Source organism: Alosa sapidissima, chromosome 14 (genome assembly GCF_018492685.1).
Source record: "Alosa sapidissima isolate fAloSap1 chromosome 14, fAloSap1.pri, whole genome shotgun sequence".
Classification (NCBI taxonomy): Eukaryota; Metazoa; Chordata; class Actinopteri; order Clupeiformes; family Clupeidae; genus Alosa; species Alosa sapidissima.
This window is the reverse complement of record NC_055970.1, coordinates 8,753,377-8,767,137: the sequence shown is the minus strand read 5'-3', so window position 1 is coordinate 8,767,137 and position 13,761 is coordinate 8,753,377. Positions and strand designations below refer to the sequence as shown.

The 13,761-nt window shown below is 46.1% G+C and overlaps 1 protein-coding gene and 1 pseudogene across 4 annotated transcripts in view; both read right to left on the bottom strand.

Moving 5' to 3' along the window:
* Positions 1–13,761, bottom strand: part of kiaa1549lb (KIAA1549-like b) — a 72,641-nt gene that overhangs the window by 53,678 nt on the left and 5,202 nt on the right. Inside the window, exon 1 of one of the 4 annotated variants that reach the window (XM_042062211.1) lies at positions 2,491–2,566. The exons of the other annotated variants lie outside the window; for them this stretch is intronic. Within the exon in view, the coding sequence (XP_041918145.1) occupies positions 2,491–2,509 (19 nt within the window). The 5' untranslated portion in view covers positions 2,510–2,566. Of the gene's footprint in view, positions 1–2,490; positions 2,567–13,761 lie in introns of those variants that run through there. 4 annotated transcript variants of the gene reach the window in all.
* On the bottom strand, positions 7,389–7,525 carry LOC121682542 (annotated as a pseudogene).

The following is a 13,761-nucleotide window of genomic DNA, read 5'->3' as shown; positions in this document are numbered from 1 at the left end:
CCTATTAGCATTGACAACCCGCTGTAAAAACCTCAGCTGCCCTTGCATGAACAACAGGCCGTTCAATGCACCACTGTTTATCTTGAATCAAACACTTTGTAACATTTAGTCTATCTCTAACCCAGAACAATTACAGTCGCATCGCAACATGTGTTTTAAAGTCGATTAGGTGTGCCCGCTTGTGACCGCTTGGCCGCTTATGGGCCTCAGTCATCATCATCATCATCATCATCATCATCATCATCATCATCAACTTTATAGCCAGACTCAGGGTCCATTCAGAAGACACAGACATCACATACAACATATATTACAAAGGAAAAGCAGAAACATATATATTATACCAGTGTTTGACTGGTGACTGGCACCATATGGTACTACTCCTAGGATTATTGAAGCAAATCACATCTAGTAAACATCAGCACCAGGGACATCATTAACTCTTAACCTATAATGACTTATTTAACTGTAAAATGATCTAGTCCATCATAACATACAGAAATAGCGATTAGCGGAGTAAATGGCCGCTTTAGGGCGCTCTCTGTGAACTGAGACCAAAATCTCTGTTGTTCTCCCTGAGCATGTGGCAGATAACAAGCAGCATCAGAGTGTTGGAATAGACACTGAGACAGTGGCTCTGCCACTAACACCAGAGCTTTATCTCTCCGACTCCTAATCCTGGTCGGTCCATGGCCGTCACACCAGCCATGTCGCTGTTTGTTCTGTACAACAAAGTCCGCTTGCGCCTGGCTTAATCTTCAAGGCCCTCCACCACTCCACTTCTGGACTGATCATCCAAGTTCTGACAGCCTGTGTCTCCAGCGACCGCCCACAGTGGAGACATTTGAAAATGGCTAGGCTCTGCCACTGTGCATTTTAGAGAGAGTAGCGTCTGAAGGAGGCTCTCTTAGACTGATGGAATGATTTTGGTCCAAGCCCGGTCCACTGGGGATATGTGACTGGGTAGAGCCATTGATTTTTTTTTTTTTTTTTTTGCAGCGTTCCTATTTTAGTCCCTACTCAAGCAAAGGGGGAGTTACACAGAACAATGCAGGCACTGGTCACCGAGCTAAAATCAGATACGTCTGACATCAGACTCACAGGTGTACTCAAGCAACCATAGAGTATTGCCTCTACTGCTCCTAAGAATACCTTTCCCTGTGCAGTCTTCCCACGTGAAATAAAGGTAAACAATGGTCTTCATTATATCCTATAACACTATGACTAAGAAAATTAAAGGTAATCAGGGGGGAATCATCAACCACCCACTCACCTAAACAAAAACAATTAAGAGATGGTGACTACTCAGCAAAAATCCATTTGGACTCCCTTATGGCTTGTTTAAGAGGAGATAAAGCACTAACATTAGACTCATTAAACTCTGTCCACTAATTGCCTTCAATTGATTTCCAAGGCTTCTTTAAGTTCTCACATTAAATGTGCTGGCTTAGCTAGCTAAGATTCATTATGCTGTGCTGGTCGTGCTGCTTCTCACATTCAAACAGGCATATATTTTTAACATCATAATTAACCATACATGACAGTGAACAGGCCTCAAGTAGACAGGTCCTATGGACCGCAACCGTTTATAACCCAAGGTAACACTCACTTCCACAGTGCAAATGAACTGTAGAGTGAATTCTAATGAACACCCTTAATTATGCCGTCTTTTTTAAGAGTAGGATAGAGAGAGAAAGTAGGAGGGAAAGAGAGAGACAAGGGAAAGACAAAGAGAGGAAGAGCTAGAAAAACAGAGAAAGCAGAAAGCAGTAGAGGGTAAAAGAGAGAACTACCCATTCAGCTGTGCTTTGTCTACATCACAGCAATTGTTCCTCAACCAGTGTCTTGAGTCCGACTAAGTTGCTGTCAACAGTTAAGGCTTTTCTAAATCTGAATAGACTGTATGTGACGATCCCTACGGAGAGTGACATGAGGTAATTTTAGAGAAGAAGGGGGAAAAAAAAGAGAAAAACATTAGCTGTGCCAGCATTCCACTCTATCCAGGACAGTGACTGAGACTGTCCTCTGCACTTCTTTTGATTGGAGTAAATTCACTGAAATGTAGGCCAAGTCTGAACTGCACGACACTGCACTCCAAGAAAACAGAGTGATTGGACTAGGAAAATAACATCCCACCGCACTGATGCTGAACCTGATGGAGGGAGAAAGAAAGGAGAGAGGGAGAGAGAGGGAGAGGGAGAGAGAGAGGGAGATGTGGAAGCGTATCTCCAGGGAGATACAGAAACAGACAGAGGTGTGGGGAATAGAGGTGATAGAGGGCAGTTACACAAGCTTCCGATTTTAACACAACCAACAGCATCTTCAGGGGCAGCGCAGTAAAGATCACACTCTTCAGTCACAATTTCCCTCTCAATTACCAAAGCTGCAACTGATCGAAAGTCTTCTCCTATATAATATCTCCATCCCAGTGTATCCTTTGGAATACAGATCACTTGGAGTGCTGTAGATTCTCTTACATATGTTACCAACCTTCATCTTCCTCCAACATTCTGTTCTCTTCTCTGCTTCTTGTATTTCCTTTTCCACTCTAACCTCTACTTTCTCCCTCCTCTCCCCCGACTCCATCAAACTCTCAGTCATACACACATACACACACAAACACGACAGAAACCCCCCAAGAGAGCCACTGCAGGAAAAACAGCCAACATTCGACTACACCCCACCACCCTCTCTAATGAATGAGTCGAAGCTATTCCCTGTCCCATCTGTCATTCAGTGTCAAATCTGCTTCCACAGACCCCAGGGTCCAGCGGTAGACTGCCCACCTTTTGTGTGGAGCGGAGAAAAACAGCACAGACAATCGATAGCTCACCGGGGCTGCTGAAAGAGGCGAGGGCTGAGAGCGCTGGCTCAGCAATATATTATAAACAGCCAACCCCTGCTCCGCGCGCGACACGGAGGTGTTTGTGTATATGTGCCGAAGGTCTTTCACTCTCGACCCGCCTCCGGCACCCATATTATGACACCATTACAAACCCGAGGGGTGGAGAGGCAGGGGGGGGGGTGTGGTGGTGGCAGCGGGGGGCAAATAGAGCCGTTCACTCATATAATTGGCCCCTGAGAGACCAGCACGATCTGACTGTGGGCAGCAGTGGACCTATCCTTATCTTAATGGGTCAGACTGATCGCTCAAACTCCCCCCCCCTGTTGTGACCCAGTGACAGCGACCTGATTTTATTGGAGCAGATGTTTCACCGGAACACAACACAGTCGCAGAGACAAACACTGCGCCCACAAAAAGCATTTACATGGCCATCCACCCAGGCAGCGGACAGGTCGAAATGAAATGGCCCAGACTTGTTGAACTGTCAACGTGGGTCGTGTGACTACTCAGATCTTTCTGTTGAGATGGGATTGTGTCGACCCAATCTACGTATATGGCGGCCATCTAGGCAGGCCAAGGATAGTGGATTGGGAATTCAAGGTGAGCACTTGGTAGTTGACCTTGGTGGCAGGCTTTAGATTACTCTGCTGCATGGCCTAGTGCTATCACTGCTGCTCTGGACTGGAACAAATTACATCAGTAAATCCACAAAGGCCCACTTCCCACGCACAAAAAGCTGCCAGGGCAACAGCAATCAGTTACTTTCCTCATTGCCGTGAAAGAGGCAGAGCGTGCTACATCCTGAAAAACTTACAACGCTTGCATGGCTGACATTTCCCAACAGCACTCTATCATGAGTGCTGGGGGTTACCAGAGACAGATTTACTGTTAGCATGTTTTAAATCACACCAAGCTTTCCTGAGTGGGATGTGTGTGTGTGTGTGTGTGTGTGTGTGTGTGTGTGTGTGTGTGTGTATGAGGGAGAGAGAGAGAGACGGTGGGGATCAATCGATAAAGCCATCTCGTCCCGTGGGCCGGAACCCTCCCCGTGCATTTTACCCCCTCCTATGTGATGAGTGGATGACCAGTGAGTCATGGAGTCCTTGCATGCTCACCCTCGCTCGTCCAACACACACAGAGCACGGGGAAGAAGGATGGCTACATGGAATGTCTTTAAGGAAATAAACCCTTTAAACCCACACACATGCACATACTTAACACTGACACACACAACATATAAACACCTTGTGGGTATCCTCAGATTTCAGGGGAAGTTTCATTGTATTGCACCCTGTTGAAATATTATGGGGTTCTTTTGTTTAATACATCCATTGAATGATAAGAAATCATGGCAACTGGTCATCTGACAATTTTTAGATATGTATACTTCCAATGTTGTAGGCATGTTGGAGTGGATACCTGAAAAAAATACCATCATAATATTTACTTTTTTTTGTGGCATCAGTGTTTGGTTAAATATTGTATTGTATACAACATTTGTAGGCGTTTATTATTGTTCGTTTGGTAACCATAATTTAATTAAAGGTCCAGTATGTAGGAAATAATAGAAAATAAACTGTAACCATTCCAAAAATGATCACCATATGTTGTCAGAGAGTAAGGAAACAGGATGAATTGAAGTAATGGCTTATTTGACAACATTACTCTAACCCGTAAAACCCCGTAAAACCCATGAAAAAAATGAGTTACGGGGCGGAATCTCTTGGAATTTTCGTTTACGTTTTGAACGATTAATTCTAGAATAGCGTATTAATAATGGGCTAGCGCGTCCTATTTGTGTTGCCAAATTAGCAAAGGCCAACTGTCAACAGCTGTCAGTTGTAGTCATAAACGCCTATGAGAGGCAGGCAAATTTCCTAAATTAAAACAATAAACAAATTAAGTGGACATCGGAGGAGCTTTCTGAGATGGTGACATCTTTGTCAAACGAAGAATATCAAGTCTGACGCAGAGCTGGCCATATTTCTCCACGACAGGTAGCCTAGGGTAAACTTCATCTGCATCGCTAACTTCAGCTAAATATGTTACGTTGGTTAGAGAGGTATTTTTTGTTTTCACTGTTTCCGTAATGTGTAGCTGGGTCATGGTTGGAGAAACGATAAAGCAGCTGCAGGTCAACTAACGTTAGCTAAGGCCTAGTCCACACGTACCAAACCGATCTTTTTTCCCTCCGTCTTCCCTGGAACCGTATCAAGAATATTTGCGTCCAAACGGATCCATCTCAACACGACTCAACACGTTACTTCATACCCCAGGCCTATAGGTGGCACTGTTTCTTTACAGAAATTGACCAAAACTTGCGCTTTACAAACAGACAGAATAGACTACGACGAAATGGCTAGTGCAAGGAAACCAGAATTGTTTGTGTGGACTGATGGTGAACTGTCAACTGTAGTCAACTGTAAAACTAATAAACTTTATTTTACGGTTTGTGAAGGGTGCAGTCCCGTCCTTCATTTGGCTAACGCAGGTAGGCCTACTAATCACCTTTACTTTCTTTGGTTGTAGGATAGTCCGTGATTCACATTAGTTTTGGCTATCACCGCAATTAGGCTACTAAACGCAAGGCTTACCCAAGCTCTAGGCTATTCTGTCGCCACATTTATAATATTGCTATAAAAACTTCGTTAGTAACAGTCAATAAGTTTGCCTGCATCAAATCGCGCATTTGCATTCAGTCTGCTACCATCGGCTTAACGTGAGTTCTAAGCGTCTTTGTATGCTTATATCTGATTTCACTCGACTGTGAATGCATGTAGGCCTATATATGTTGTAAGACATGTAAAATAAATGAATGACACTGGCACTACGCACAAATTAATGTAGCCTAAACTTACACCGCACTTTCCTAATAACTTAAGTTCTCTCGCATCACTGACAGTAGCTAGAATGCATAAAAAAACACCGGGAAAAACAGTGTTCAGTCCACCAAGTCATAAGCTATCGGCGCTGCGCAGCACCAGTTGTGATATTTATCTTACGGAGTGTAATCGTAGGTAATGTCATGTATGAAAACTAGTATTGTTAGGCAATATAAGTGCAAGTCCAGGGCAGCTGAGGTGTAGCGATGACATCATCGATACGCAAGCAGGATGTGCGGTTTCGCTGTCTAAACGAATTCAAGCGGGCTACAGTTTCAGATTTTTCCACTCTGGGACCAGGTTTCAGAAAAGTGCGGTTTCGGGCAGTGCATTTACAGAATTCGCTTGGACGCTCGGCCAAGACGAAGCAAAACCTCTGCGTTTAAACTAAAAAGCGTCTCCGTGTGGACAGGCCCTAAGTCTTCATTACATCTGGCAACCCAGAAGAGGCTCGCGTCTGGTAGTCTTGAGAACGTTTACCAGTGTTTTGATCAAAGATTCTAGAACAGAGCAAGATAGATCACAGGCCGGATAATATGTGGAAGTACGTTCTATGACTCTATGGTTCTAGAATCTTTGGTTTTGATTTTGGCCTACAGAACATTCGGTAACAATCCTACAAATCGCACCTTTAAGAGGCTAGCATCCACACTATTGCAAAATTTTAGAATGTTGCTTAAAATATGCACCTTTCCATTCAAATCATTCTAATTCTGTACTTTCTTCGACATCACAATGTAACATATTACACAATGTCTGACTGCTGTACTGTTTTCTACCCACAGTAAAATTTTGTAAATACGATGAGTTGAAGTGGTGTATATTTGAAATTAAAAAATATTTAGTTTTGTGCCAATGATATTTTTGCACTTTTTTCAATTGTCTAAGTGCTGCTGTGTAGTCACTAATAATACAGTTACTAAATAATAATACAGTTATCCAACATAATTAAATATTTTGAGTTACACATACATGTACTGTATGCAGATAATGCCAAGCACCTACCCAGATCCTGAAACTACATCTTGACATAATCCTACTTTATTGTTGGAGGAAGACACAAATGCACATTAAAAATGCTTACAGGTACCACAATATTTGGCTTTCCAGAAGAACGATTTACATTCATTTGAACTGAAGACACCAGCATGTGTCATAGGTGACTACAATCTAGTTGACAAATGAGTGACAGCCACATTAAAGTCCATGTGTCACCTGGTACAGACATCGGCAAGCGTCTGTCACCTGGCCTCGCTTCACAAGGAAATACAGCCACCAGGTGTGTGGGTCGGAGGGGAATCTAATCATGCGGGAACATGCACCTTCCACCTAGCCGTGCTCAAGGCTGAGGCCCCGGCAGCCAACTGCAACTGCCACTGAACTAATAATAATAATGTATAGTAGTATATATACTCTTTTGGTCCCGTGAGGGAAATTTGGTCTCTGCATTTATCCCAATCCGTGAATTAGTGAAACACACTCAGCACACAGTGAGGTGAAGCACACACTAATCCCGGTGCAGTGAGCTGCCTGCAACAACAGCGGCGCTCGGGCACTCAAGGGCACTTCATCCGCTTCCTACTGGTCGGGGTTCGAACTAGCAACTCTCCGGTTGCAAGCCGAAGGGCTAACCAGTAGGCCACGGCTGCCCTAAAAAAAATCAGGGGAGAGCGCGAACGCAGTCCCCCACTACCAGAGATTGTGCAGTTGAGATTCCCACATTTGAGGAATTCGCAGGGGTCAGCATGACCGGATGTGCAATGGCCGAATAAGTATGATGTAATACTGATGTAATGATGAGTCACTGTAGCACCAGACCTGTTGAAGACCCCCAGGACAAATCTCTGCTCCTTTAACCACATAGATGGGTGAAGTTGCCTGTTTTTTGTCTATTTGTTTAAGGGTTGTCTGTTGCTGGTGTTTTGGGGGTTTGTTTTGAAGATGGTGTAAACAAGTTTAAAATTAGGTTACGATTGAACAACAGTTTGCCTCAAAAGTCAAAAGTGAATCAGAGTGTTCATTAATCTGTCTGGGAGAGTTGGGGAGTTGCAGAGGCCAGACTGGATGTCTTACAGCACACTGATGCTATCAGTAAAGACTGAAGAGACTCAATATTAAGTCCAACAGGTATACCCAAGAATTGCGAAGGCCAGGACTGATGAGTGAGTGAGACAGAGAGAGAGAGAGGGCGAGAGAGAAAGAGAGAGAGTGAGAGATTGTTGAATCAAATTTCCTATATAAATTATGTGGATCCAGTCCAGAAAACCTGACCGAATCAATCCTGCATGGCGATAAATCACATTTATTCATCCTCTCGGTTTTTAACTCCACAGATAGATGTGTTGCATAAGCCCATCTTATGAGGAGAGTGTCCTCTCCTCATCCCCCCTCACAGCTACAGTCACTACTGACTGTACGACACAGCTAGATCAAACAAGGACAATTACAGGCCTTATAGCGCCGTACGTCTGTCACCTTCTCCCATTTCATGACCAGCGGCACAGCGACGAGGACCGAGATCCAGAGCACCTCTGACACTTCACAGGTTCTGATGAATTGAGCAATGAAGCACTGCCACTGGAGCCCATGCATAATTTAGACTGTTTAATAATAAAGTTAGAAAAGTCTGGTTTTCCCATAATATTCCACTCATTCTTTTTTAAAAAACGGGCGGGCCTGTGAGATGGCCTATCGCTACATGTCGCTAAGTAGCTCAGTAGAGTGGTGGAAATAATGTGTCTCAAGGTGGAACTGATGAGCACACATGCACGTATTTCTGGCGAATGGCATCCTGGGAAAAATAAGAAGGAAAAGACTGTTTTTACCCCTTGAGGACAGCCCAATGAAAAATCCATGAGGGAGGAGGGTGCATGGGGCCTGAGTCGCCAGCGGCTCATTGAGAAAAGGATGAAATCTCTGGTGATAGAGGAAAGAGTGTAAGTGAGGGTGTGAGTGTGTGGAGGGGGTGGTGTGAGTGTATGTATGTGTGTGGAAGGGGGGTGGCGTGTGTGTGTGTGTGTGTGTGTGTGGGGGGGGGGTAGTGACACTCAGGCTCCTCGGGGGGGCCATTTCAAAGTGTTTACCCACACTGAGACGGAGACGAGGGGAGAATCATAACTAGGAGGCGAGGCAGAGGCAGGCAGCATAGCAGAGCAGGAGAGCAGTGCTGGACTTACCTGTGCTATACGTGCCCCTGACGACGGCGCTCTCCCCTGCCTCGCGCAGCCGAATCTGTGCCACAGTACACTGACCTACATGGAAACCAGGCTCCTCTACAGCTCCACAGCCTGCTTTATGACCTCAATGAAGAGGAGATGAAAGTGGGAGGGAGGGAGAGAAAGAGAGAGAGAGAGAGGACAGGAGATGGAGAGTAAGAAGGAGAGAGAAAGAAAAGTAGAAAGAGGGAGAGAGAGAGAGAGAGAGAGAACACCAGGGATGGGTGCAAGCTTTATGAAGAAGACATGTAAAGGTCACAAGAGAAGCCTTTGAGAGCCGACCACAGGCATTTCTACCCCTCCGTACTCTTTCCAGTACAACAAAGCCCCAACAATAGCTGCAATTTCCTCAGAGCACGCTTACAACCTCCAGCATAAGCTGCAACCTCTACACTGGAGCACTCTTTGTAGCGGGGAGGCAGTCCCATTAATCTGGCTGTATGGGATCGGTGAGGACGCACCAGCGAGGGAATCTTGGGCTCTGTGACTTCAGGCTTGAGTCTTCGGGGTCTGGAAGCTCGGCTGGGACTGCAGTTGTTTGGCAGAGGGGATGAATGACTGCAGTAAAAACGCATGCATATCCCACTGAGTAATTACAATGCATGACTGAAAGGCTATCATCAGACCCCATATGGAGGGAGGGGGGGGGGGGGGGGGTTGGATGAGCTGCTGCCATTACGCAGGGCTAACAGAGGGATGTGCAAGTCTGTTTGTCTGCTTCTGTGTGTGTGTGTGTGTGTTTATGTATGTTTATGTGTGTGTGTGTGTGTGTGTGTGTGTGTGTGTGCATGGCATTTGTGTGTATGGGTGTTCGCATGTGTCATTGAGGTTGTGTGTGACACTCTCTTTAAAATTGAATTTCCTCATTCTCACAAAAAACGAAAATCTTTCATATGATCATCAATGTGATCTCACAGTTGGTAAATGGCAAATATGAACCATAAATGATGTCTATATCATTGGTAATTGAGCTACTCAATTGGTACAATTGGTAATTGAGCATACTTATCAGATGTTTTCTTTAGATACATAAAGTGTCTATCTATCTAAAGAAAACATCTGATAAGTATTTTTACATAAATTGTTATGGCTGTATTGATTTACAAACCTAATAATGTGGTGGGTCCACCAGACCCGGGAACATTGGCCGAGTAACAAAAACATGAACACCTTACAAAGGTTAACACACACACACACACACACACACACACACACACACACACACACGCACACACACACACACACACACACACACACACACACTCATATACAGCATGAAATATGAACCTACTGGTCCAGTCTCCGTAGCACCAAGGCTTGATAGCATTTATAATGCATCATAACAAAGCCACATTACAGCAAAGTGACCAACTGCTTGCAGGGATTCCTCTGGACCCCAATCAGTTCCAATGCAGCCAGGCTAGATTTATCTTAAAGACTAGTCGTGAGTTTACAGTATCAGGACATGAGTTATTGTATAATTAAAAGGTCTTTACTGCACGGGCAGCTTCAGCTTACAGCAGTAAGTCATACACACCGCACCAGGCAGACGAGGTGATGCTGGCCCACTCGTTCTCATTCTCTCACTCAATTACTCTCTCCGTCCCCCCCCCCTCTCTCTCTCTCTCTCTGTCTCTCTCTCTGCACTAAGCTGCTGATGCTGCAGGGCCGTCGAACCTCACGCCCACTGCGCATGCAAATAAACACAATGCCCTGAAACACGAGAACTAATCTGCTGCAAAATACAGTCTTTCATGGAGGATCCCACACACACATGCACAAATGCATACTACATACTGTACACTCTCTCTGTCTTACACACACAGAGACATGAACACACACACACACACACACACACACACACACACACAAATGCACAAACACATGCTACACATACACTCTCTCTGTCTTACACACACAGAGAGACATGAACACACACACACACACACACACACACACACACACACACACAAATGCACAAACACATACTACATACACGCTCTGTCTTACACACACAGAGAAACATGCACACACATACACACACAAATGCACATACTACAGTACATACACACACACGCACGCACACACACACACACACACACACACACACACACACACACACACACACACACACACACATATATGCACAGATAGTATAGCTTACATAAACATACTACACACACACACCCATAAATAAATATATACTAACACCCTCACACACAAACCACAAACACACACACACACTCTCTCACACACACACACACACACACACACACACACACACACACACACACACACACACACACACACACACACACACACACACACACACACACACACGCACACACATTTGTTTCTATTGATCATGCATGTATAGCCTCTCTCTGCTTAACCACGTGTATCGATTTTAAACACTATACTGCTCGGACGCAAGTGGGGATCATGTGACTTCAGTGATGAAATCACTGAGGCTGCCGCAGAGGCTTATCTGGAGTTTTAGACTCTCTCTCTCTCTCTCTCTCGGGGCCAAACACACACAGGCCCAGTGTGGAGATGCACAGGCTTAAACAGAACTCCATCTCCATGTGATACCAAATCAACTAGCTGATCTCTTGTCTTTCCTATTGCAGTGCATCAGTGCCTCAGTTTGAAATGGCAGGCCCTTACAGCTGGCTCTTTTTCTTATCAAGAGGAGAGAGAGAGAGAGAGAGAGAGAGAGAGAGAGGGATCAGGCTCGGTCCTATTCATTAAAATAATGGGCCATGGCAAAGTATGACAATCACTCTGGCAGAAAGAGAAACCAGCTGTAGAGTTCCAGTCGAACAGCCTGCTCTTTCCCGCTCTCGCCGATCGTAATGGCTTGGAATTTATGTTCTCCCACCACTGCTGTAGATGCCCTCTTTCTCTCTCTCTCTCTCTCTCTCTCTCTCTCTCTCTCTCTCTCTCTCTCTCTCTCTCTCTCTCTCTCTCTTTCTTTCCCCTTCTTTCATTTCATGGATAAGGGACAGAAGCCAGCAGGGACAGAAGCAACGCTTCCGGCCCATCACATCCCAGGTGACAGCAGCGTGACGTTACAGCATTATGGCATCACCTCCTAGAGCGATATGTCAGGACATCTCGTTGGCAGAACTCTGTTAAAGGCCTCAAGGTGCTGCTTCCCTTCTCCAGACCCACTGCTCTAATAGCAGTGCCACACTATTAGCGTCTATGCTACCCTCATAGCCACACTATTAGCGCCTATGCTACCCTCATAGCCACACTATTAGTGTCTATGCTACCCTCATAGCCACACTATTAGCGCCTATGCTACCCTCATAGCCACACTATTAGCGCCTATGCTACCCTCATAGCCACACTATTAGCGCCTATGCTACCCTCATAGCCACACTCTAGCATGCAGGACCAAAGGCGGTCGTGTTCGAGGGCACATTCCCTCGGCACAAAGGTAGAAGATTAAAATGCGAAAAATTCATATTGCTTTATTCGTTATGCGAAAGGGCTTTATTAAAGTTTTAAGCACGGCTCTTTCTCTCGGCACTGTGGCGAGGATCTCTTTGCCACAGAAGTTGTCTCTTTCCAGATCAGCATAACCCCTCCATCTAATCTCTCATTACCATATCTATGCAAGAGGGCAAGGCTTCAAAGTGTGGAGCATGTGAACATCTTTCTGAAAATCCAGTCCCATTTTTATAAATCATGTTGTGGCTGGCATCCTATCATAGTGCAGACGTCTTTCAGGGAAAACCATAGGGCCTGTGAACCACAAAGAGGACTTTCTCTCTACAATAACAACAACAACAACAACAACAGCTACACTTTATATTTATATAGCACTTCATCGAGATACCCAAATCACTCTATCACCAAAAATAACAAACAAATCATTCCAGCTTCCTAGTTAGCAGAGCAACTTGGACAGGCAGAAATGGCTTTTATGGCTCCGAGAGCCTCACAATAAGGCTGGCCACAGGATGCGTGCCCCAAGACACCCGAATCGATTACCACACCCATAAAGCCCTAACCAACTCCTCCACCCCTTCTACCACACACACACACACACACACACACACACACACACACACACACACACACAGCCGGGCTGTGGGTGCGTTCAGCCAGCCGGGTGAGTTACGGCAGCGGGCATGTGGCGCTGAGCTGGAAGGGAGCCCTGCAGGAGTGGTGGCCTGATGAGGCCTGGTGCCTGACATCAATCTGGAGCCGTTTTGGCCACACCATGTTGGGCCATGCCGTGTTGGGCCACGCCGTGTTGGGCCATGCCGTGTTGGGCCACGCCGTGTTGGGCCATGCCGTGTTGGGCCACACCGTGTTGGGCCACGCCGTGTTGGGCCATGCCGTGTTGGGCCATGCCGTGTTGGGCCACGCCGTGTTGGGCCATGCCGTGTTTGACCATGCCGTGTTTGACCATGCCGTGTTGGGCCATGCCGTGTTGGGCCATGCCGTGTTTGACCATGCCGTGTTTGTCGGTCTGTCAGAGTGTGAAGCCCGGGCAGAGGATGAGGCGAGGCGAGGAGAGGAGAGGAGAGGAGAGGAGAGGAGAGGAGAGGAGGCGAGGAGAGGAGAGGAGAGGAGAGGAGGCGAGGAGAGGAGGCGAGGAGAGGAGAGGAGAGGAGAGGAGAGGAGGCGAGGAGAGGAGGCGAGGAGAGGAGAGGAGAGGAGAGGAGAGGAGAGGAGGCGAGGAGAGGAGGCGAGGAGAGGAGAGGAGAGGAGAGGAGGAGAGGCGAGGCGAGGCGAGGAGAGGAGGCGAGGAGAGGAGGAGAGGCGAGGAGCGAAGAGGAGAGGAGGCGAGGCGAGAGGAGGA